Source organism: Cydia strobilella, chromosome 17 (assembly GCF_947568885.1).
Source record: "Cydia strobilella chromosome 17, ilCydStro3.1, whole genome shotgun sequence".
NCBI classification, from domain to species: Eukaryota; Metazoa; Arthropoda; class Insecta; order Lepidoptera; family Tortricidae; genus Cydia; species Cydia strobilella.
The window spans coordinates 14,489,985-14,516,092 of NC_086057.1; the positions used below are offsets into that span (position 1 = coordinate 14,489,985).

At 37.2% G+C, this 26,108-nt stretch overlaps 1 protein-coding gene and 1 long non-coding RNA gene across 3 annotated transcripts in view; both read left to right on the forward strand.

Annotated features, from left to right (window-relative positions):
- Nucleotides 1-25,366, forward strand: part of LOC134748693 (tumor necrosis factor alpha-induced protein 8-like protein) — a 68,784-nt gene extending 43,418 nt beyond the window's left edge. For both annotated transcript variants that reach the window (XM_063683461.1, XM_063683460.1), the window contains 4 exons: nucleotides 19,074-19,207; nucleotides 19,572-19,730; nucleotides 21,080-21,177; nucleotides 21,381-25,366. In XM_063683461.1, the coding sequence (XP_063539531.1) occupies nucleotides 19,074-19,207; nucleotides 19,572-19,730; nucleotides 21,080-21,177; nucleotides 21,381-21,552 (563 nt within the window). In that variant the 3' untranslated portion in view covers nucleotides 21,553-25,366. The remainder of the gene's footprint in view (nucleotides 1-19,073; nucleotides 19,208-19,571; nucleotides 19,731-21,079; nucleotides 21,178-21,380) is intronic.
- Nucleotides 1-26,108, forward strand: part of LOC134748928 (uncharacterized) — a 448,425-nt gene that overhangs the window by 207,263 nt on the left and 215,054 nt on the right. The gene's annotated exons all lie outside the window — the stretch shown is intronic.

Genomic DNA, 26,108 nt, shown 5'->3' on the forward strand with positions numbered 1-26,108 from the left:
TGGACCAATTGAGTTGCAATGTTTGGTACACATATGTAAGTTGATGACAGAGGGTCAACAAAAGGTTGTAGTACGTCCTTTTATGACTTACATGAAAATCGTTAAAAAATTAGGGACGATTTTACGCACATTTCAAATTTCAGGACTGTTTTAGAGATTTCGACCTTTACTCCTATTTCGATTGTGCTAATTACTTGAATTTAAATTAAAAATGAAAGGTCCTTTATTGCAAGTGAGTGTACAGTCGAAGTCAGGGATATGTGTCTGTCTGTGTCTGTACACCCAGTTATCTAGGATAGGTAAAAAGGGAACAAGTCAACGAACGTGCCCTTTGAGCTGGTCAAACATGGCGGCACACACCTGCTCGTTACGTTTACGATCAAGGGCCTGACACTCCTCTTTGATAGAGAAAGATAGTCTTATTGCGATTCCTATAAGAGGAAAGAGAAAATAGTGCCATGCTTTGTCCTTATCACCGACCGGGTTTTTTTTCCATGGTCGGGTTATGGCGGCATAGGTAGGAGGCGATGGCGAAATACCGAAATTTATAAGAGTGAAAGAGAAAAAGGATTATGCTGCCATACATTAACCTGTCAATACATGAATATGTCTTTCTCTTACCCCTGGTCGCTCGTTTTCATGTCTATAACTACTATACTATGTCTATGTTACTACCGGACTTAAATACGGTGACATTGCAAACGTTCGTCCGCCATATTGAAATTTTTTGGCAGTTTAGGCATCGCAAGGCACATACCCATCGACATTCAGCCACAATTGAAAATTGTGTAAATAACTTATACACGTCATTATTTTCAAAGTAAAACTCATTTAAACCAACATGGTCCGTACAAATTATTGACATACCTAATAAAAAAAAACTATAACTCAGCACGAGTGAGTTGTAGCTTTTGTTTTTCAGATTTCATAACTCCCGCGGGAACAATATAGGCCTCTGTCCTTCAGTGGCTTTTGTCTTGCATGAAATAAGATTATTTTCGAGCAAGTGTGATGAAAAATACTATTATTTTAGCCAATTTCAGAAAGCACTAAATGTGGTATTTTCTATAAAAAGGGACCTTATTGTCGATGGCGCTTACGCTATTATAAACGATGGTCCGATATAAATACAATGCGGAGCGGCGCTGTGCGGCGTAAGCGCCATCGACAATAAGGTCCCTTTTTATAGAAAATGCCCCAAATTACTTCTGGATTTTAGACGCCTACGTCCATGTACAAGCGTGTTCGACCCAATTTACATTTCTTTTGTTCCCGTCTAAGCACGTGCCTGGGAATTAAGAGGCTTCTTTGATTCGCACGTTCTCTTTCCCATTTCGTTGTGTATTTGATACTGCTCACCATCCAGATATATGATTCTTTGTTAGCGCCTTACAAGCCAATTATAACGTACACTTATAACAGAATGACGTCTAATGTCATTCAGTTATCGTGCATTTCGCTCGTACTTGTTTCCTTGGACGAGACGCACGATAGCTAAATAACATGATTCAAATATCATTCTGATGTATACGTTTGAATTGGCCTGTTTGTACAAATAAGGAACCGTACCTACATCAAACAATTTATTTGGCCAAAATTGTTATTATTTGCCAACATCACATTGTATTTTATTGAAATTATAATAAATGTACCTACTCGGTAACTGCGTCATGTTTACCTACATATTTAGCAGGAAAATGAAACAAGATGTAAAACTGCGTCTTTATTATGTCGTCGTGCGATAAATGCGCACTAGACACAATTAATAGGTACCTAAGTCATGACATTATTGACATCTGTTGTGATTGGAACGAAGTGAAATAATATGAAATAGTATTGCTTACCTTGGGCAGTAAAGCAAGAAATGTCTCAGATCACGTGTAGGTAATTATCGGCCGAGACGAATCCGAGGTCGCCAAACATGCGATCTAAGGGTTTCTTATTTATTGCCCGAGTTTTGTATATTATTTTTCTGCTCGATGGAGCCGGAAAGTGGCAACTTCGTTTAGCGCAGCGAGACGATTGTTAACGCTTTCCGACCGGAAGAAAAGGAATTTACAGTATAGTGTCTGGTCCGCTAAAAGTTACTTAAATACAAATAAGCAGACTAATCTTACTAATTATAGATTTAATAGATACAAAAACAATAATCTTCCACAAAGAATTTGTGGACCCTATTCTCTAAAGTGTAAAACAATAATAGTAAACAATAAGCATAGCGCCGCTATACTTACTCAACCTCGTATCTGCAACACTCATTTGATGACAAAAACACCCGTATTCCGAATGAAAGAAAAGCGACATTTCCATCAAATGATTGTTGCAGATATGAGGTTGAGTAAGTATAGCGACGATAGGTATTAAAGCACAATAGTTGCGTGTCGCGCGCATCGATCTGGCGGACTAAATACGGCTTGTGCTTTAAAATGCCTACTGGCATGGTTTCGTGACGATTCTACAGTGTTTCAAGTAGGTACTAGTATTTACTTATCACATATCTAATATGAACTGTTGAAGTAATTTGCTTATTACAGATTTGAATGATTCAGCAATAGTTTCACTAGACTTATATCGACCGGGAAAACAATACAAAAGGTAAAAGGTAACTTTCAAAATAGTGCCGATATCTGTGCTTCTCTCCATTATTATAGGTACAATACGAAATTAAAATCTGTCACTATAATGACAACTTAATATTGTAGAAACTTTTTTTATTAACGGTTCGGCTTGGCCTTATCTTGAATTATTTCTAGAAAGCACTTTCGTTTAAAGCTATTTTTGTAACTAGAAACGTGATCCATACCTTAATAAAACGAAAATCCTACGCGTAAACCTTTCTCCCGAAACTTTGACTTTGTCGCCAACCTTACAGGAATGGGACAGGTAACCTTAGAACCTTACCATTATTATAAATATAGTAAAAAAAGGTTCTCCTGAAATATTGTGCGCACTTTTCCGTAAAATCGGTTCTGTTTCGACAATTTGATATGGTTTCCATTTTGTTTTGATACGATTTTTACCATGAGCATCTATCAGCATTAGCAGCTCATGCTCATGCTTTGATTGTATTGCAATCAAAGGCCCTAGCGAAGATGACAATCGTACAAATCGTACAAATCAACAAACGCCAAATGAAAAGAAAATATGATCGGGATGACTGGTGCAGCGGCGGCCATAGGTTGGAGCGAAACACAGCGATCGGATCCTTCGTTCTCACCTATGACAGCCGCTCGCCGCTGCCGCCGCCGCGCGATGTTGTGGCCGAGCCGTTAGACAACATGCCAATCGCTAACGCTACGTGGCGAACGAAACGCAACTGTCACTGTCACACTAATATGGAAGAGTGATAGAGAGACACAAAGCGATTCGATGGTGAAGAGATAGCGATCGTCACCTTGGCTATGCCGGTACGAAAAGTCACGTGGCTATTTCCATACATTATTTTAGTTTTGATTGACTAGGAGTCCTCTCACAAGGCATTTCGCACGCACTAATTGGTGCGTGTGAGATGCCTCTAGATACTATCAAAGTAAGATCAAAACCTTACCTAATTGTTGGAAAAGAAAACAGAATCAGCCTCGGTGGCTTGATATTTTTCTCGACGTCAGGGTGACCCTGATTTCATTGATTTTCTATACGGTTTCAATACGAAACCATTTTAAAGTTATATCAAATTGACGTCGACTATCGGGCAATGATTTTGATAGGTATTTTTTAGGTTGCGAATGAGTATAGTAAATTACGTTGAAGTAAGTTGATTAGTTATAGAGTTTGACATTGAAAGTTGTACGTATTTTAACTAGCTTAGAAGTTTAGTTGTTGGTTTCTTTGAACCGGTTTCATCGCTCTCGAGTGTATCAGGCCAATTCGAACGTATGACATCAGAATGACATTTGAATCATGTCATTTAGTTACCGTGCGTCTCGCCCGTGTCATTACATGTAAGATAAGATAATTTATTCCATAACAATTTTACAATCATGTCGGAAATATCTTACAAGCTACTAAAATAAATAACAATAACAATAACATGCATATTATAGATTAAATTAAAATATACAAAATAAAAACAATCACAGTCTTATATTTAGTTTAGTTTAGTCAAATTTAAGAACATATCGAAGAATAAATTACATATTACAGATAAAATCGTTGATTTCGTAATAGCATTTACTGATTAAATGGTCCCTTAATCAGTAAATGCTATTACGGCATTTAAAGTTGTTCACATTATGTATTGTTTTGAGCTCAGTGGGGAGGCAATTATACAGTTTTACTGCTTGATATCGCACACAATGGTGAACAACTTTCAATTTAGGCGCTAACAAGTTATCCAAGTCCTTCCTGCGTGTGTTCATTCTAGAGATTCTTTCTTCCTCGGTTTCGTATCTCTCTAAGTGTTTTACGACACCAGTCAGTATAACTAGAATATAGAGACACGGTACCGTTAGGATTTTGAGCCGAACAAAGTGTTCCCTACACGACTGCCACCACGGGATACGGACCATGATTCTGATGGCACGTTTTTGGGCTACAAACGCTTTATTTATATTATATTTGTAGCTTTGACCCCAAAACGTAATGCTGTATCGCAACCGAGACTCTACTAATGCGTAATGTACGAACAAGTACGACGCAAACGCACGATAACTAAATAACATCATTCAGATATCATTATGATGTCATTCTACGTTAGAACTGGCCTAACTATGTAATATATATGACTGGTAAATAAAACTTTTAAAGAGATTGTCGTAGCCACCGCTACGAAACTTCGCTACGGCGTAGCGAGCTCAGTAAATAACTCGGCTAAGTGAATTGCATTGAGTTTTCTGCCGTCGTTAGAAACTCAGTCTGATTCGAACTTTAAGATACGTCAATATTGCTAAAGATCTTAGATTAAAAGTATCTTAAAGTTATAATAATAAGGAACAATAAGGAACCTGCAAAATGTTAACACTTTTAGATGCAAACTCAAGAAGTTTATGTATTTACACCAACAATCACAGGAAACTTTGAGTCATGACACTAGTTGCATTTAAATTGTCTCTCGTATTTATTGACCGTTTCGTTCGTTTTTGTCCCTTTTGCTTTGCCATATTACTTCTTTTAATTTATAATTTTAAGTTTATGTTAGGATTACGTCTTATGTTGCGAAAATACCATTTAGTTGAGGTTATACCGTGCTTGCAGTTGCAGGCAGTTTTAGTTTTGCCAGTAGCCGCTGGCGCTAGCAGCTGCAAGCTGGTTTTTGACATATGGTATGGTCGCATTCATAATTATTAATTGTCTATGGATTTGTTTGTTTGTTTCTTGAATGTTTTTCTTTTTTTTTCCTGTATACTTGTTTTTTTATTTTTGTTTGTGCTCTTCATGTATTTCTTTTTGGTCTGGTTAATATGTTTGTATATAATTAGGTATTCTTTGTGTGTATCTTTGTAATGTTTTAATATGTATCTTTGTGTGTTATCTGTCGTTTCATCACCGAATGGGCCCTACGGAAGACCAGCGCTGGCTTTATAGCTAGCATTATGCTGAGTTGGGTCCATTTCGTGATGCACACTTGATGATCGCTTCTTTTCTTGCTGTTGTTGTCTGTACATGTTGGTACTTGTGTTGTGATCGTCACGAATAAATGTCTTTTATCTTTATCTTTATAATCAGGCCTTCTGTATTATTATACAAATTATATAAAATAGTGGGTAGGTATGTATTTCAAACTTATTATTTGCTCAGTTTTACCGCTCCTATCAATCCAAATATAGTGCTATAAGACATTGCCATATATACTTGAGTTAAGGTTTCATTTTATGTTAAATGGTCAACTAGTTAAATCAGTCGCACGAAACGTTTCGTTTCATTCATTAACAAGTGATCAATTGTTGAATCAACAACCACAACTATTTGCGCAAACGCATAGAGTGCGACAATGATAATGCTGACCTGATATTGGAAAATAACGAGGGACATTAGGACAGCAAGTCAAGACAACAACGACAACAACACAACACAACAACAACAAGACAAGACTTCATGAATTGAGAACGAAGACTTCATGAATGTAAGTAGGTAAAAATTTCGAAGTGCCTTTTTCTTAATAGAACATTTCTCTTTATAAATCCCAAGGCCTCCTATTGTCTTTGCCGGAATCGGGTAAAAAAAACTATTCCTTAGGAGCGTCTTACGTAATAAATAGCCACGCAAGTAATTATTTAATACTCTAACTACTTTAATATCGTCCCGAAGACCGAAATATACTTGTTTAAATATTCAATATCACCACAGGGCGGACACGCTATAAATCAAAAATCACTTGCGTTTCTATGTGTGAACGGCACGTCTGTACACGCGTCATGCGTCATAGTGTAAGTTGCTTAAAAATAGTATGTACTGAGCGGCCGGCAAACGGCCGTCAATCTGCTGTCGCGGGTCGCGGGGCGAGGTAGTTCAAGTCGGGGCGGGGCGGTGCGTGGCGGTTCTGTATGATACCAGAACTGCTTTTCGAAAGCAGTTTTTAAAGCTTTGTCTATCTAGTATTTATATATGTAATTTAGATGTATAAAGTTTTAATTTTAGGTTTAATTTTATTCTAATTTTGTTATAAATAAATAAAATTGAGCATACTTTGCAGGCTTCGTCATCTTACAGAAAGCTCAACCACCTTAGTTGTTTAAAATGTTTCACGCGATTTCTATTTACGCCCTGTAGAATTTCCACCTAAAAACTTATGCCTTGAAGTATTTATTTTGTAGTAAGAAAATATATTTAATATTTACATGGGTATAACGATCATTTTATAAGTATTAACATAATAAATTGGAGTATTGATTGATTGAAAAGGAATGAGAATAATATTTTGCTGATGTGTTTACTTTTCGTCTTATTTAAATAAATACCTACGCTACCTATATAGAGTAGGTACTACTTAAATAGTATATTATATACCTATATAGATACTTGTTATTCTTAGACAATCTCAAGTCCGAATAGCTTGTACCATGAGTTAGAAAATATTTTAAAAAGAGCTAGAAAACATTTATTTATATAATAAAATACCTAATGATTTTTATTTAACGGTACAAAATGCAGCAGGGTCTCCATATGACAAATCTTGAACTGAATTAAAAATAAACGCAACTTTAGTTCTTGTTTTTTTCACTGGAACATCTACATGCTGAGGTGTGACCATTTCGTGGCACTTTTTTATGTTTCTCTGTTTTGTATAATTTTCTATTTTTGCGTTTGCGGTAATGAATAAATTATTTCTATTTCTATTTTATCATCGCCTGGGCGTGACCCGCGTGACGCGTTTAAAGAATTCATTCCGCCTTTTGTACGCAGTGGCTCTAAATAATAAATCAGATCTGGAATCGGGAATTAGGTATTTGTACCTATTATAGTGGGTGTTTTTTGGACAGAATTAACTGACATTGAAATTTCATAGTAATAACTTTCCGTTTGACCTTAGATAGTTATTTTTACCTGTAGTCTATTTTCTATTAGACATCTTAAGTTTTCGTTTGCCGCTAAACTTTTTTTTAGCACGTTTATTAAAACGTTGTTTTTTTTTCGTCTGACTTTAAATGCCCTAGAGTTCTATTATTATGATTTTATCATTATTCCTGCGTGCCCGTGGAAGCCGTGATAATTTAAGTTTTACTTTGACCGGTTGATAATATGAAGCAACTTAATATTAGGTATTGGCTCTTTTGACCTGAAGACCTTGTACACATGCTCTGCCATTTTTAAGTATTTCCTAAGATTGAATCGACAAATAAAACTTTGTTGAAAAATGCGACCTGTGGACGAAAGAATTTTTGCCCAAGCTGAAACGGAGACCTTCGCTTTCACTCGGTCAACTATGCGCTCAATTAATTAGTTCAAATACAATCTATTCAATTACAGCCCACATTCGATTTCTAATTCTACTGCTTTAAACTTCAGTCACATTTTAAACACCGCTATAACAATTAAATTCTCAGTTGGCTCAGTTGCCCCCAATTAACAAAAGGTTATTTAATAGGCCGAGGCCATTGACCCGGGCCCGTGTCATCCAGGACGTTATAACGGCGGTAACTTTACAAGGGTTCTGACTAGGACGTGACCCGTACAATACAACCCTAAGGATGGGAATTTTGAGGTTAACAATTCCTCATCCGTATTCCGTAATTTTCGCACGAGTTGTCCGAATGAAATGTTTTGAATAGAACAGGTTTGAAGAAGAAATGGTAAACGTTACATCCCGAATTATTTTTTGTTAAAAATATGATCAAGAATCTTAATAACAAGGGACATTAATTATGGTCATTACCTTTAACTTGTAGTCGCTATAACCAAGATTAAAGTTTCATGTTATTCCATGACAGGACCCTCGAAAATTTTGTCGTTGTATCAGGTTCGTTGTTATTAAGCAATGTCGGTATAAACGGTTTTGACATCTATACTTACGGCTTTTACTGGTAAAAGGCTGTCAAATTTGGATAATCCATTATCTCTATTTGTCATTTAAATATTTGCGTTGTTAGAAAGAGATAAAATTTAACCGACGTTGGCTATGTTTTACGAATATTAGGGGCTATATATAGCAGTTTTTACGAGGAGATTGACTTAAACACGTTCACAGATAGTTAAATGATATCCCAATCCACTTTTAATGTAAAACAATACATAGATCATCTCTTATCGCGGTTATTACACGATTTACCTATCTAAAAACTAGTAATGTCGATTACCATAATATTTACTAAAGTACTAACCAACCACGAGTACCTTTAGGCGATAACATCGATAGGATGAACCTATGATATAGATATGTCAAGCTTTTAGGGTTCTCTATTGCGTCTATTTTTCATTGATCTTTATAGATGACAAATGTTTTGTCAAACATTTTTGATACTTACATATATACAAGTTTTTTATCGATGACTGTATTTTTCTTTAAGCAGTCAACTAACTTTCATTGAGACAAAGATAATGATAAATAGTTTATCATTCAAGTAGCCATATTACAGTGCGCAATGCGCAGACATTTCTAACAAACGCAAATGTAAGGTGACATTGTTTTATCACAGAGTTCCTATGGCCACCTCCAGTCTCCATCATCATCAGACCATAATATTGCATCAAGTTGGGTACAACTTACATAAGAACGTGCAGTTTTACTTCAATCGAATAATTTGAAGGGAGTCATTGGCTTGCAAAGATTTGAATACATACAGACAACGGCACAGGTGAAGCTAAATAAACGCTTGTATGTAATGCATTAGATCTATTGAACATTAGACTAACATTAGGGGTCTACAACAGACAAGGCTGATGAGTCAGCCAGGCAATTTCCTGACGGAACTGCGATAGCCGTGTATTAGCATATCGCGTGCTGAAAGCCTAGCTGGAGGGCTGCCAAAATGGCCGACTATACCCGTGGCTTGCAGAGTGTGGGACAGTGAGTAAGGCAAAGGTAACTGAGACCTAAGGTCTATGCAGGGAGAGGCAGAATAACCATTGAAAAAAGTAGACGCGAGGGTCGAACTCTGTTTTTACTGACAAATTGGTTTACGAAACTTTTAAACGTTAGCTTTACACCATTTTAATAGTACAGTATCGGATCCCTTTGTTTGACATAATTATTGAAAGTCATGATGTAATGATTGTCAGATTATCATTAGTCATAATTCTGAAACTTCAGGATTTTCGTAAGGTTACCTTATAAATAGTTTAGGTTTGTTTTATGGCAATCCTGAAAAGTTACGCGTTTCTGATAAAAACCTAATTATGACTATCGAAAATGCGGACAAACAATACATTATGACTTAAAACTTTACGGGAAACAATAGAGTATACAACAGTATATAACCTCTAAAGTGCAGCGAAAATAAATTATTAATACATATTTACTATATCTAATACCTGTGGTTAAACAATCAAAGAGCGAACTTATTCTGGTTGAGTTGCCGCCCGTGTTGGCTTAGCCACTGGAATTAGACCACGACCAATGTCAAGTTCCAGCAATGTCAATGTTTGGACCAAGGTCTGAGGTAATCTTGGATCTTGATAACGGCCACTGTGTTACGTTTTCACAAGCACAATGGCCGAATGTTGTAGACTGTCGTGCCGTAGATAGTCTGTGCGGAAAAAGAAGAGTCATAGAATGTATTGGTTCCCTTATATTCCACGACTCGTCTCTTGCCGCACAGACTCTACGAGTATAAAGGGTGCTGAGGCACAGAATAAATAATAGTACTAGGTACAGAAGATTCACTCTCTAAGAAAACGCGTCTATTACGACAGATATGACCGGCGCTAGGTGGCGCAAGCGCGAACAGGCGTCCGTTCCGTAGCGGTGCGCGGCAATTACTAACTATGGCTAGACCCCAGAATTGGGGGCGGCCGCATGTACTTGTAGCAGCGCGACGAAATCGCGGAGTGAGCCACGCCTGGCTCAGGGTAAATCAAAAACTATACAGACACAGTTTTAAGATCACGATGCCGATTTTCGGGGCAGAAAAAACTAAAATAGGTATTCTGCAAATATATTTTTGCAAGAATAGGTGCCCATCTATCCATAGATTAGTATATGTTATTACTGTAATAGATAAGAAACTCTCGGACATTTCACGTTCACGTCTCTACTAGTGCTGCCCCTAGCGGTCCTGCTCTCAACTAATGAGACTGTATATGCAGTAAACACGCACACATGTACACACACACACACACACACACACACACACACGTACTTATGGGTTCTTTACCTACATGTAACAACTTTAATATTGGAAACTGATTTATGTAGTAATCTTTGTCGTACCAATTTCCATTTGCTTAGAAAACTACATAAATCAGTTTTTCAGAATAAATAAATGAAAACTTATGTTGAATCAAGTACAATATATTATTTATAAGTACCTACTTATTTACATACGTTCCATTCCAAGTAACTAAGACACATGCAAATACAGCGACGCTTTAAGCGCACTTCCGTAAAAATAACTTAACAGCAAGTATGTAACAATTTATTTCCTGACTATGTTTTAAACAATAATTAGAGGCAACCTAATTCATTTCTTCTTCTTGATCCCAAAATAACTTGGAAAGCTTCAATAGTTTGATCCAACTGTTTTTGATTTAATTTAGATCCATTTTTGTCGCATATTTCATAGTTTTGAGAACATTCAAGCTTTTTATCCACAATTTGTGGTGCGGTGATCTGGGTGTTACAGCGCATTAGATTAGGTAGATTTTCCTTTTTTAGGTTCACTGAAATTGCCATTGACAACATCGAAAAACTTATCGAAGAAAAGCACGATACCTGCCGTGTCGCAACTTTATTCTGAAAGCTTTTTAATACCTGAAAATATATTAACAGTTAAGATGTTATCAAAAGTATAAAAAGGTTATTTTACAGCGAAACAGGACAAGTGTTGAGCATGCATTTTAAGGGTGTGCTATTGTCACATTTAATGTTAGGTAACAAGAAATCAGTGAATCGGGATATTATTCATGTAAAATGTCGACAAAGGTAACGTATTGTGGTTGGATTTTATCATTAGATGTATGTCTTTCTAATTTTGGCAGGTTGTAGTTGATTTATCAGATTAAGACCTAGGCACGGAAAATAGTATCTTAATTATGATAATCAGAGCAACGTGTATAACGGGCCTTACGGGCACTAAGAATGGTGCTAGTTCAACGGCTGTTATTTGAAATGTTACAATGTTCCATGTTCCATCGCCAACATTTCATAAATATGCTTTACCCGAAGCCTCTATCAAAGCTTTTGATAAAGATGAAATAATAAATAAATGTTCAGGAGGTATATATATATTATAAACTCGAAAATTTACTTACCTTGCCCTTATACCGATGTACACAGATTCGGCGCGGCCCGGCCGGCATTGCTTTTCATCTTGCCTGCGTTGGTTTGGTTGAATGAGTAAGAGCACAACTCAACACAACTTACAAGGTTGGTTGTGATATAAAGAAACGCTGTTTGTTAATATCTTAACATAAATCTGACCAAAAATATGTTTAAACGGAATTTATATTAAAAAACAACTTAGAAATAATTTCAAAATTTCCCGTCAAACCAAACGTCATTTGGTTTTTTTATTCGTCTAAATACGTCAGTCTGTCATTGTACGGTGTTTGCACTACATATTAAAAAAACTACTTTTACGTTTCAAATTTATTTTGTTTCCTAGTTCATTTGCAACGTAAGGTTAGTAACACTATCAAAACATTTTTTATTAAAATATATTCTTCTAGATTTAATTAAATACGATTAAGTTACCTGCTTAAATATTTGTTTTGGTATATTTTGTTTTCTACTATCTACACACAAGAATGATATCTAGCCACACTCAGCCCTCCTTATGCTAAAGGCGGTATCTCAAAAACGAATGAACTGGAAATGGAACGTTATGATTCAAATTTAAGGTACTTATTTGCATGCAATCTTCAATTGAGATACCGCTTTTTAGCTCAGCAGGGCACCACGGCTGAGGAATATATGTCCAGCATAACCCAGAGATGGCATTATTATCAGCATTACATTACTCCTCTTCAGATACTATACATCTATCTACCTCTAAATGTCTTTCCCATATTAATATCTAATTTTCCTTAATCTATACCGGTCAATTCGAACAACGTGATAATTACTTGATACGAGAACAATACGAGATATAATAGATACGTTATAGTTTAGTTCTCAACTAGTTATCTTTTGCAGTTCGATTCGAGAAACCAATTGTCATTTCACGCTACAATTATTATGACGTTTTGGGATATCCATTAGATATACATTGGATGTCTAAGTAATATCTTAAGCAAATCTTAGAGATCGTTGAAGAGGACATTCGGAATCGCGGAAATGTCAAATTTGACATGACTTTCTTAAATATCTCGTTATCGTGTCTTTCATATCTAGTGGATATCTAGATCATTGTTCGAATTGGCCCGTTAGATTATCTTCGTCCTCATCTTAGAGCCTCTACGATTTTCCGTTTGGACGTGGGGTATTTTCGAAATCTTTTAATAACCATACTGATTCGTATCTCCAAAAAAGATCTAGTACCTAGTCCCTAAGAAGATCAAGAACCTATGCGCATGTCACATTAAAAACGCAAAACCTTACCCAAAAATTTGTAGCAACAAATTCCTGACACCTTCACCAAGTTACCCAACAGTGACACTACATTCCTATCCCTTTCATTCGTCCATTACTTACGTCCCTCGTTAAAACTGCCCATTCTCAGACACTTTTGAGCGGTTAATGATTCCCAAGGGGGGTACTTCCGTACAAAATGGCGCAGTGAGTTAGTAATTCTAAACCGTTGTAAAAGGTCGTATGTGTATTATTATTCCTGTACGCTTACGACTTGTTGTGGTTTCGCCTAGGTGAAATTATAGGCAGGTGAGGCAATGGGTCACCCCTAGTGATGCAAGGTTTATTCTGAGACTTCTGATAAAGTGTGTTGTGCCCTTTCGTTTGGATTTGATAGGCTTTAGGGCCTTCTATGCTTCGCTTAATAGAGTCTGCTTTCCGAGTAGTTTAATTCCGTTTGGAGCATAGAGTAACTTATACTAGAGCGGTACTGTCATAGTACATTTTGTAACCCCAGTAAATTCACTGCCATCCGTCGACACACTTTAAAACTAAAAATGAAGATTTATAAAAATACGATAGAATGTATTTAAATATAGATAAATGATTTTTTTTATTTGCATTAATTATTTTTATGTTTTTGACCCATTTTCTTTCACTGATATGCGTTAAAATTGTTAAATAACAAACGAAACCGTCAACGCCATCTATACGACTGTAGGCCAAAACTAGTAGCGCCCTCTGAACGAGAATCAAATTTTCTTGATTTTCGAGGCACGTTTTTTCCTTAGACTGTATCCATCTATTACGGAGTTATATCTATCTTTGGTTTGGAGTAATTTACTGCGTATGTTCATCTGACGAAACCGGCTTTGCTGAATTTGCTGATTACAAACTATTATAAATTACTAATTTCTGTTTCATAAAATAATGCTCTTTATTAACTTACACGTTCATGTTGGCTGTTTCTTGTAACCAGCTGGCAATCTTACTCACTCAGGAAAAGATTACAAACATACCTACATTATATCTTCAGAGCAATTAAGGAGCACTGGTTTGTGAATGTGGTCTTATGTTATCTCTTAATTCTCTTATCTACTTCCCCAGATAAAAAAAATATATTATATTTCAGAAAAAGAGTCCACACAAAAAAAAAAATATACAATTACAAATACAGGTGATGATAGGGTGCTCTAAATATCATAGATTTTATTTACTACATGTTTTTCTTCTACTTTATTGAAACTTTTGTAAGTCATAAACAGTAAACACCCTCGCGTGAAGAGAAAAACTGCCGACTTGATAAGATAGGCTGACATAAATTGGATTCCATTAATCTTTAGGTATATAAAAATAATCCCGTAAGACCCTCATAAAAAGTTGTTGACTGAACTCAGGATCCAAACAACCACATAATTTTTAGCATTTAGGCACACAACTCCACACTATATTTTGTTGTTATTTTTATTCGTACGTTTGGTTTAAATCTATTTTTGTTGTTGCAAACGAGCCAGGTACATACTCATATACCTATACCTACTTAACGCGTTTTTCTTATTTGAGTCTCAACTACTGAAAACGTATCCCGCCCGTACGGGTGCAGCATAAAGATAAGCTTTGGATTTTCTTAACTTTGCGATGTGTATCGTTGACCCTTTATCGTTGTGTGGACCCGTTTAATATATAGGTATGTAAATATGTATCGAAGCCGGTTCGTACAAAAATGTTTTAAAATAAGTTCAAAACTACACGAAGGTAGCTAATATATTAGCGGTGGCCTTGATACGACTAGGCCGCAAAGGAAAGCACTTACAGCACAATATCCGTTGTGAAAATAATATGACATGACTCGACTGTTCGACGCTAGAAGCCAAGGTCTAGGCGAGGGCTCCGACCTTAGGCTAATAGCCAGATTCAATTTTCTTGATAAGACTCTACGTGCCACACCGTGTAATGTTATTGCTGCTGCGAGCACGAGATTAGTTTATAAACCGGTATTAAAGTTATACCGGTTTATAAACTAATCTCGAGACTCGAGATAAATAAATAAATATCAGGGGACGTCTTACACAGATCAACCTAGCCCCAAACTAAGCAAAGTTTGTACTATGGCTGCTAGGCGACGATATAAACAGATGTGTAATAATATTGTATAATGAACGATTCACATCGAGCTGGTCCCGAGTCAGTTTTACTAGACTGAAAGAAAACAGTATCAGTATTATTTACTAGCGTCGGATTTTATATTTAAATGATTAGGTACCACAGCTTTGCAGTCAGTCAATTCTACGTGGACGCAGGTGGCCGTAGAAGTACTGGTGGCTAGGGAATGCAAACCGGTTTTTAATTGTATGAACAAACCGGTTAATAACCGAAATTTCAATTTCAACCAAAATCATGTGAACTGAGGCTTTCTTACTGGACGAGGTGTGTATACTCGGTCACGGTTGGATGTCAGTCAGTTTGGCTTCATTCGTATAAGGCTGCGTTTCCGCCAGAGATGTGCGAGAATGCGTAGAGCGATGTGCTTGTTAAGAACTAATACTGTACTATATAGAACTGCGCTGAACGAGAATAGGTAAATGAAGTGAATCTATTGGTCACATCCCTCAACTACGCAACCTCGCACATTTCCGATAGAAATGCAGCCTAAGCGTGTAAATACTTCTAGAGTTGAGAAAACCATGGATTTGTTTACCGTGTTCCCGTAAGTTGTCCCGTATGCCGCTGTTAGTCACCACCCGGTTCGCTAGTACTCGGTAAGCGTGTGAAACGGCACAGCAGGTATTTCGACTGTAAGAGGCGGTCCCAGGGGATGGATTGTTTGCCGCGCAGAATTACTAAATACATTGAAGACAAACAATGGCGTAATTTCGTCACATGATCGTGATCCTATTAAGTTTGCCGTGTATAATATCAGTATGTAATAATCCTCGGAAACATTGAGCATACATAGATGAAGCTTGTCATATTGAATATTGTCAATTAGTCAAGTTAAGATTTCTCAATCCAGTTCGTTTGTCAGTTCAAGGAGTGAGTAGAGTTTATTTTATACGTAGGATTTTTCTTCAAATAGAAAGTTGCCGCCGATAGTGTGGTTCTGGACAGTCAGTTAGCAACGGTTAAATAACATGACTTACTTTTATTTTTATTCGTAAGTTTCTTGCACGAGAAGATTAATTATTTTTTCCACGTGAGATTTCCAATTTAAATGTGGGTCTATGGAGAAATGTGTACATGCTGCTCCTTTCTCGTTTCGCTCTTCCTCTCTCGTTTCGCGTTTCTACGATTGAATCGGAGCGGTGCGGAGACTCTAGGCCAGTGGTTCCTAACCTTTTTAGTACTGTCACCCCTTTGACTAACTAGGGAACTCGATTTTACCCCTCCTCCATAATCATTAATATTCTTTTTTATAGGTAGATAGGTCTTTGTTATCTTTGTTGTCAGCTTATCACCCCCGTAAAATGCCAGTTTTACCCCCACGGGGGTAATTACCCCCAGGTTAGGAACCGCTGCTCTAGGCTCTCGACCAGAGTGTACCTACCTACAGCCGACATAAGATGAGGATCCCGTGACATCGAACATCTTGTGACATGATTAGCTTACGCTTATTATTAAACCTTACACCCTGGCAATAAGGTTCAAATCTGTTTATGCCGATGGTGCACTGGCTTGTCCCAGTTCACCACGCTAAATGTTCAATTAAGACAATTGTCTGTTGGGAGTTTGATACACCACACAATATGTTACATAACACAATGCGTTCAATTCGGACATTAATATTTATGGCCTTGTTCACAATTGTCGGTCCGAACGACACAAATAAACTTATTGTCAAGAATAATTAGTTTTCTAAAAGTGGAATAAAAAATAAATAATATCCTAAATATTGTTCGTTTGGAAACCGGGAGGTTTGCAACGTTTTGTTGATGAATGATTCAGTTCAAAAATCCTGTTAAATAATATTATACATTATACATTAAAAAACTTGCACTGATTTAGGACCTTAATTTTTTCTCATTTAATTAACTCCAGTGCGTGACGAAACTTACCATATAGTACATTAACGTTCGTAACACAAAGGAATCGATCAAATAAATTCCTTTTGCCACTTATAAGGTAATGTGTACGATTTAAGTATTACATATACAAATCCATCATAAGACCATATATATTATATACCTACTTGCTATTAAACAACTCGTACGCCACAGAAATGAAATCGCATCGCATCACGAGGTAATCGTTTGGAACGCGCCGCTCCAATAACACCACGGTATTGCAATAATCCCGTACTCCTCTAAACCATCTGATAATGTACGCTTAAGTCGTTTTACTGTCTCATTTATACTGGTAGGAACTTAGTAAGGTCTTAAGTGCCAACTGCCATAAGGCGACTTGATTATTTTGAAATTATCAGTTTGACTAAATGCTTGCTAATACATCGTGTGGATAAATTGTTGCTTGAAAGATTTGACGTGTGTTTGAGTCTATTTTGACATAAGAATGTGATGTATTGGAATGAAATTAAATACCTGCATATAATCACAAATTCCCTTGTATTTGTAACGTGTAATTGTCTAGGAACGCGACGAATTTTAATTAGATTAGAATTAAATTGGAGGTCGCCAAAGGCAGACAGACGATAAATTTAAAGTTATTATTTTGATGGCATATTGATTGAGTGTAATAATATGAGTAGGAGAGAGAGATTTGCCCGTCATATTTTATACTTAAGGTCATACCTATTGATTGTTGATAGGTTAAGGTAATATTAGTGCTGATAAAATAAATAACAAATATGTCTTATTGCGTAAATAATTTCAGTTCAATAAATCTTGCCCTTTATTCTCGGTTCTACTAGAAAAATATCGTTTTAATAACAATATAAATAATATACATAATCTGAATAATGAATATATCGTCATAATTTTATTCTCATGTCGCCCACTGCTGAGCATTATTTCTAGGCCTATCTTCGTGTACACCAACTTATCCCGGTCCTGAGCTCGTCGTCTCATTCAGAACAGAAGTGCTCCGCGATCTTCCGAATGTCTAACGGGCTAACGGACGCCATACAGGTGCTTCTTTCATCCGAAAGTGGCCACCAATCCGTCAACATTTTGGTCCACCTGCCATCACTCTGCCTGGCAACATGTATCAATACCTATATCATTTCGTATCAGTATAATATATCATTTCAATATGCAATATCATTTGTCTACGTGTGTTCGGTATACACGTTCGGTATACCGTGGGCTCGGTTATTTCGGTTAAAAGGTTCGACGGCATTTATTGTTGTCTTTACTTTGTAGGCCTTCAATTATCAAAACTCGCTTCGGTTGAACTAGCGTTACTGGCGTGTAACCTTTTCTGGCCCGCGGGTGTGGGTGTTATTTAATTGTGACCTTTCTTATTTGTTTCTTTATTGATACAATGAAATTTATCACAAATTGTACATGTTACAATCTGAAATAAATGTCATATACGAAGAAAAAGTGACCAAGGCCTCTAGTGCCCAGGGCTGGAATCGAACCAGCGTCCCTCTGCTATAGTGGCAGGTGCCTAAGCTTGTAATTTATATAGTAGTTTCTATTTGAATTAAGTAACATTTCAATTAAATTATTCTTAAAAAGTATTTTAATGTCTTTCTAATAATTGTAAGTACTGTAACATGTCTACACGACAACACCAGTCAAAAAGCGAATTGGTGTTCCAAAAGGTCCAAAAGGAAGCGGTGATGTTTTCCTTTAATTTATTAGTAGTATCGTTAAAACTTTTGCAGAGCCAACCTCTAAGATAGTAAATACTGTAGGTTCCTGTCTTGTTTGAAAAGTGTTTGAATTACCTATTTTAATACATACCTATTACTCCTGAGAACAATGCTCAAAATTAAAGAGGCTTGCCAAGTTCAGGATCATGTAAATAGTCGTAGATATAACGAAACTAACCTTCAAATTCTTTGTACCAGCAATGGAGGGCGGCGCGTGGTGCGCCCGCGATATATCGCTGCGCGCGCAGAAGAAGTTCCTGTCGCGCGTCGGCGGCTCGGCCAGCGCGCGCGCACTCGTGCTAGACGAGCATGCTGCCAAGCTCCTCGACCAGGTAAGAGAAAAGCCTCAAAAAGTGTAAAGGTGCAAAGGTTATCCATCGCGATTCGACGCGGAAACGTAGCGAGCGTGTTGGGTACTTTTGCGCCCAGAATGATTCGTGGTGGGTTATTTGAATAGGATGTGTTTTTTTGTGTATTAGGTTATATTGTGTTTGACTTGTGTAATTTTTTTGTGTATTCGTTTAGTGGGGATAAATTTCGGCTTATGCGACTCTTCAAAACGGAAATAAATTGCTAATGCGTTCATCAAGTTTCAAGAGCTCTCCTGAAACAGCGATCACTGCTTTATATGTTCCTTCCTTTATAACTGTGTTTGTCAGCAAAGATATAAATAAAAAAACATAACTATGATTCCAGTTCCTGTGCGTGCTGCGGTCGCGCGTGGAGAAGCGCGAAGCGGAAAAGATGGTGAAGCACGTGATCAAAGCGGCGGTGAAGCTCGGCGTGCTGCGGCGGCACTCTCAGCTCCTGTCCGCTGATGACCGCGCGCTCGACGCCTTCCGGGCCAAGTTCCACGTGAGTATTGAACACGGAGAAGATGGTGATGTGATCAAAGCGGCGGTGAAGCTCGTCGTGCTGCGGCGGCACTCTCAGCTGCTGTCCGCTGATGACCGCGCGCTTGACGGCTTCCGGGTGAAGTTCCACGTGAGTATTGTACACGGAGATGTTGGAGTGATCAAAGCGGCGGTGAAGCTCGGTGTGCTGCGGCGACACTCTGAACTCTTGTCCGCTGATGGTGATGACCGCGCGCTCGACGACTTCCGGGCGAAGTTCCACGTGAGTATTGTACACGGAGATGGTGGAGTGATCAAAGCGGCGGTGAAGCTCGGCGTGCTGCGGCGGCACTCTCTGCTTCTGTCCGCTGATGACCGCGCGCTCGACGCCTTCCGGGCCAAGTTCCACATGAGTATTGTACACGGAGAAGATGGTGAAGTGATCAAAGCGGCGGTGAAGCTCGGCGTGCTGCGGCGGCACTCAGCTCCTGTCCGCTGATGACCGCGCGCTCGACGCCTTCCGGGCCAAGTTTCACGTGAGTATTGTACACGGAGAAGATAGTGAAGTGATCAAAGCGGCGGTGAAGCTCGTCGTGCTGCGGCGGCACTCTCAGCTGCTGTCCGCTGATGACCGCGCGCTTGACGGCTTCCGGGTGAAGTTCCACGTGAGTATTGTACACGGAGATGTTGGAGTGATCAAAGCGGCGGTGAAGCTCGGTGTGCTGCGGCGACACTCTGAACTCTTGTCCGCTGATGGTGATGACCGCGCGCTCGACGCCTTCCGGGCGAAGTTCCACGTGAGTATTGTACACGGAGAAGATGGTGAAGTGATCAAAGCGGCGGTGAAGCTAGGCGTGCTGCGGCGGCACTCTCAGCTGCTGTCCGCCGACGACCGCGGGCTCGACGCCTTCCGGGCCAAGTTCCACGTGAGTTTTAAAGTCAACCAACAAATTAACCTCAAATTTCAATCTTTCCTTAAGTAAACAAAAAAATAGGGAACTCGATATCATAACAGAATTTGTTCAATTTGTAGACGCAGCAGGGGTTATCACGTTTGAAAATAAACAGTCAGCGCTTAGTAGGCAGGACGAAGACGAACTGCAAATGACGTAACCTCGTAACTCAAGCCTACAGTCTCCGAGCGCTGTGTAGCTTTTGTGAACAGATTGAATGAATTCGTTGCTGAGCGTTAGGAATAACGATAACTGTATGTAACTATTCACTGATGTTTCGGTGTGAGTTTTGTTACTAATTCTTTGATTTGAATTGGAAACCCCAGATTTCTAGGCTTTGAGCAGTACTTATTTGTAAATATTAAGGTCAGTAAAGAAGAAAATGCGCTTTACTTAGATATTCGTATATTTTTTGTAGACCGTGCTGATGGCGGTGGTATCTTTCTGCGAAGTGGAGTTCTCCTACGATCGCGAGTTCCTTCAGGACGCTCTCCGTGAGTCGCATCAATCGCTAAAGTGAGTTTCATTTCAGATCATATTAAATAATTCCATTGGTATAAGTTAAAACAAACTTACGAGAACCTAAACCCACAGGGTAATTAATTGTACAAAATATTCGCTAACACCACCGCTTTTAAATCTTATAACAAGACGAGAAAAGATGGTAATAGACGAATTAATTAATTCGGTTTCTAAATAATGCATTGTCCACTTTCCAGATCCGTGGTGGAACGGCACCTCTCCGACAAATCTGTGTCTCGACTCGCGGGGGTATTCGCACTCGTCTCCCGCGCCGACCTACTCGACTCACTATTCGCCGGTCAAGTCGACGATGACGTCCTCAAACTAGCACGCATGCTTCGCAAGGAACTCGACCGTGGCCTCCTATAATCCAACCGTCCCAAAGGTCTGTGTCCAATTTTCCGCGGGAATCTTCCCGAATCGTCGTTTCTGCAGACGACTGTGGGATCACGTTATCCCCAAAAATGGGGATTTGGTTTTCTAAAAGGCAAATTTTTTGCACTGTAGTGTGTATCGTTGCGGGTGGTTCGCTGCTCAGCGAAAGGTTCTATCTAGATAGCTCTAATGATACTTTTCGTACGAGTTTGTGTATTTATTAAAGATTTCAGTCTGTAGGACAAAAGGGAACTACCAAATTGGTGTAACCAATCCAATTGTAGCAGCTTACTTCACATCGATGACATGACATTTTCACACTGAATAGATCTTGCTTGAGCCTAATCTCACTAATTTATATGTTATTTTTTACACGAGTTTTTAATTTTCATACTCACTGCTTGAATTAGGGTTAGTTTTAAGCAAAAATAATCAGAAATTGGAACTACTAATAACTCTATTTTTGCCATTAATCGTCTTGTCAACATCGAATATTAATAGGACGAAATTATGAGTGCATTTATTTACTGAAACCTGAATACTCATGTCTCATTGATGACAATCATATCGTTCCGATTACATTTTTACAATAACTGAGTAATTGAAATCCGTCTTACTTACTGGCTTGGTATATTTATATTACACATATCTTTTAGATAGATAAATGTAATTGTTGTCGACGTTTTCACTGTAACATATCTCATGTAAGACAAATTATAACAAAAAGGACGAAAATAACAAAAAAGGTATTGTTTGCTTAAATCAACAGGTAGAGATATACTCTGACATTTTGTAATCTGGCTTGGATATTAATTAATCTTGCAAATAATCAAATAAAATATCTCAAATGAAGATAACTTTTACCTGCCAAACCCATCACAAGAAATCAGTTTAAGAATTTTGTGTATAACAACTCGCCTACTGTTTAATTTAATCCATTGTGTAACGAAAAGTGGTTGTATATTTTAATGTATATTTTTTCGTTACGCAACGGAATAAAATATGAATCACGAAATCTTAACAAAAGACTTTTTTTATTCAAGGCTTGCCGTATCGTTTGCCAGTATTCTATTCTAACATGAATTAGTGTAAGTTTATAAAATGACATTAATTAATAAAAGGTATAATTGTTTTGAATGCTGTATAATTTATTAGTTATATGTTGTGATGTCGGTTTGTTGAATGGGTTAATGTTAATTAAGGTTAGAATGCATTTAATAGCTGTACCTAAATGTGATTTTAATGTTTATAGGCGTATGTTTTAACGGATTTAATGATTTATGTTAGACTTTAAGACCAGTTACCAGATAGCCTAAAACATGACATAAACTGAACTGATCTAACGAAATTGTCTAAGTTATCTGAAAGTAATTTAAGTGTATATTTTAATTTAATAACAATACCTATTTATAAAACTATAATAGCGTCATAATTATAATGTTATCAAATACAAAAACGTTGTCCAAATAATACACAATATATATTTCGATATTACGTCTACATATAATAGCGTGAACTGATTAATGTATTTAAATTGTATTAATCATTTAATCCATAGCTTTGTGTACAATATACTCTCTATATGAACTATATTCGGACCAAAATTGTATCGCCACGCAGTCAACATATCTGATCTAACAGTCATATCTAATTTTGTATTAGCAATAATTATTTTAACTTTCTGTAATCGAAATGGTTAATTTCGGTTGCATATTTTTAAGGCATAGGTATTTTTTGTATACTAAGATGTTACCAGAGGACACGTTAAGAAAGATAACACCTAAAATTTTACCTTACCTCGGTCAGAATTTTTATTCCAAATTCATTCCTTTGTGTAACGAAAAAAACTTGTTTAATTTTCGTTACACAATGGAACTAATTAAATTGTAAACTAAATCACGTTCAAATATATGTGTTTAACATTGTAGCGTCACAGTATACAAGCAATTAATTTATTTAAAACTATCTTTAAAGTAGAGCATATAAGTCCGCACTTGCTATGTCAAACTGTAGCCTGGTCGTGTCAATTACTGTGTACAGGCGTAGATTTAAACGTCCACATGTTCGTACTTCGCATGGCTTAGACCTTGCTTTGCTGGCCTTAGACGGGGGTCTTACGAATGGAATATTTTATGCAAAAGTGAAATAAGACATGCTTCTTGGAATTGTATTTTCTTCTACATTGGTAAGTCACAAAATACATTAAAAGAAAAGTCAAACCCTTCTAAAGAATAGATCTGTGCCTGTGAGTGTTCAAAATATTTATATTGCACAAAAAAATCTTGCCACTTTTATTATTTTTGTAGGTTTCACTAGGTTACTAGTCAGTGTCAGAAAGAATTGGAAAAAAAATCTCGTTTCAAATATCTATATCAGTATATTACTTTATGACATATATATCTGATAGTTACTAGGTCCTCTATCTATAATCTACATGGCCACGAAGTCGTGTAATATACCAACATTGTTTTTGTAAATACCCACTCGCCTGCACAGTAACCTGCTACAGGTAACTGTCATAGCTAGATGAAATCAAAGACGTCCAAGTAGGGATTGTATTAAAGTGACAATATAAATGTGTAGTGATACCTTATTTAGTTTTGTTACTCTCTACGTGGTGTATACTAAGGCACGTCCAAACGGGATGATGAAATTGACAATTTGATCAGATAAAAAAATTGGCGTCAATCTCATCTAACGTCCACACGTACACAATTTCATAGTGGAATTGGCGAGCAAATGTCCTTTAATTTCTTTTTTGCATCGACACCACCTGATTAAATTGTCAATTTAATCAGATTGGGCGAAAAATCGTCCCGTCTGGACTGGCCTTTACTCCGATCAACGAGATACTTCAATCCAATTTTCGTAATTATAAACATGTCGCTGAGCGACTTTATCAAGTAGAACAGTTGTGTCTCGTTGACTGGAGTACTTATGTATCAGTCCTGTCTCATTGGTAATTGATAAGGTAATTTTAACGCTTATTATCTTATATAAGTATATTATTTTACACGAATCGCGAATTAGTTTCATAGCGTCACCTTTTGTACTCGTATTGCAACTAGCGAAAATCTTAAATCTTACATTTATACTTTAATTTTTTATATTTTCGCTGGTCGCAAAACTTTTAACTTGCATTGAAATGATAAGAAAACACGTAGAAAGCACTGAGTTTAAACGGAAACACGAAAAACAACTGTACAAATATTAGATTGATATTGTGAATTAGTGACACCTTCAGATATTTACCCTAAGATTGTTTTTAAGGGATATTTCGGGTTGAATGTATCTTAAAACAGCAATATTCTTCGGTATCCTATCTTCTATTTTTACTAGTGTCTCTTTCAGCTGTAGAGCTCTTTAACTCCCATAGCTCCGCCATTTTTAAAATATCATAAACTAAATCGACATAAAAATAAGTATCCTCACAAAATTTCATGAGTAGTGGTTATGAAATGAGACCTGTAGAGGCCAGATATATAAAAGCATTTTTGCCTAAGATGAAACGAGGCTCTTCACTTTGCTCGGTCAAATAGGTAGTTTATTTTAAAGCGTGAAACTGAAGTGAACCGTATTTTCGGGTACGTAAACTTTGCGACTTAAGGTGTCGCTATAATCTCATTGTACGTATTTCTAAAAATAAGTTTCAAAATTGCCACCAATTCAGATATGTTGGTCGTTTTGTTTGATCAAACTCGAATATCGATATAAAAGTTGTCACTATAGTGAAATTGGTCTCAACTAAATTTGTTAAGCTGTGTTATATGTATTAAGTTTTGATATCAAATATACAATTGATAAGAGATTTGATTTGTTTTACTATTCCTAACTCCATTTGGATATAGACAGTAGTTTGAATGGAGTAGTTTAATTTTCATTTAGTCATAATGGGGTCGTACATAAACGTTTATTGTTATTTAATTTGTATGTCTGTTTGGGCAATGGGCGTATTCACCACCAAGTCCACCAACCATACCCTCATAAAGTATGGTACAGCATGGTAGGTGTACCTAATGTACAGTACATCCACTCACAGGTATGCGAATACCAGAATTTTAAACATAGTATTGTGTCGTAGGTAGTAATAAAACGCACAATTATTGTGAAAGCACCAGTCAATAATTTATTCACTAAAATTTCTTAGTATACAAACATGGTAGGTATCAGTGGGGTGACATTAACACTAATACAATATACGTGCGGCGAACGCGGGACATTACTCGAGCATAGTGTTCAGACTTGGACTTCTTTTACCGGCAAATTGTAGCTTAGCTATGTAACCTTTTGAATGCCGAGGAATTGAAGTTTCAACGCACGAAGGTGCGTTGTCTAGGAGTATGCCGAGTCACTATTTTTTGAAATATCATCTTATGTGTGGCATTGAAAGGGTTGTGACATTTCAAACAAGAGCAAATCACGCTTACCAATCAAAAAACTTTAACTATGGTGTCAGTGTAACATTTCCAGTAAAATCATAATAATCCAAGATGTTCTTTAGTTATTACAATTCTCATTTATTTCCAAATCCAAACACTTTCAAACTTATG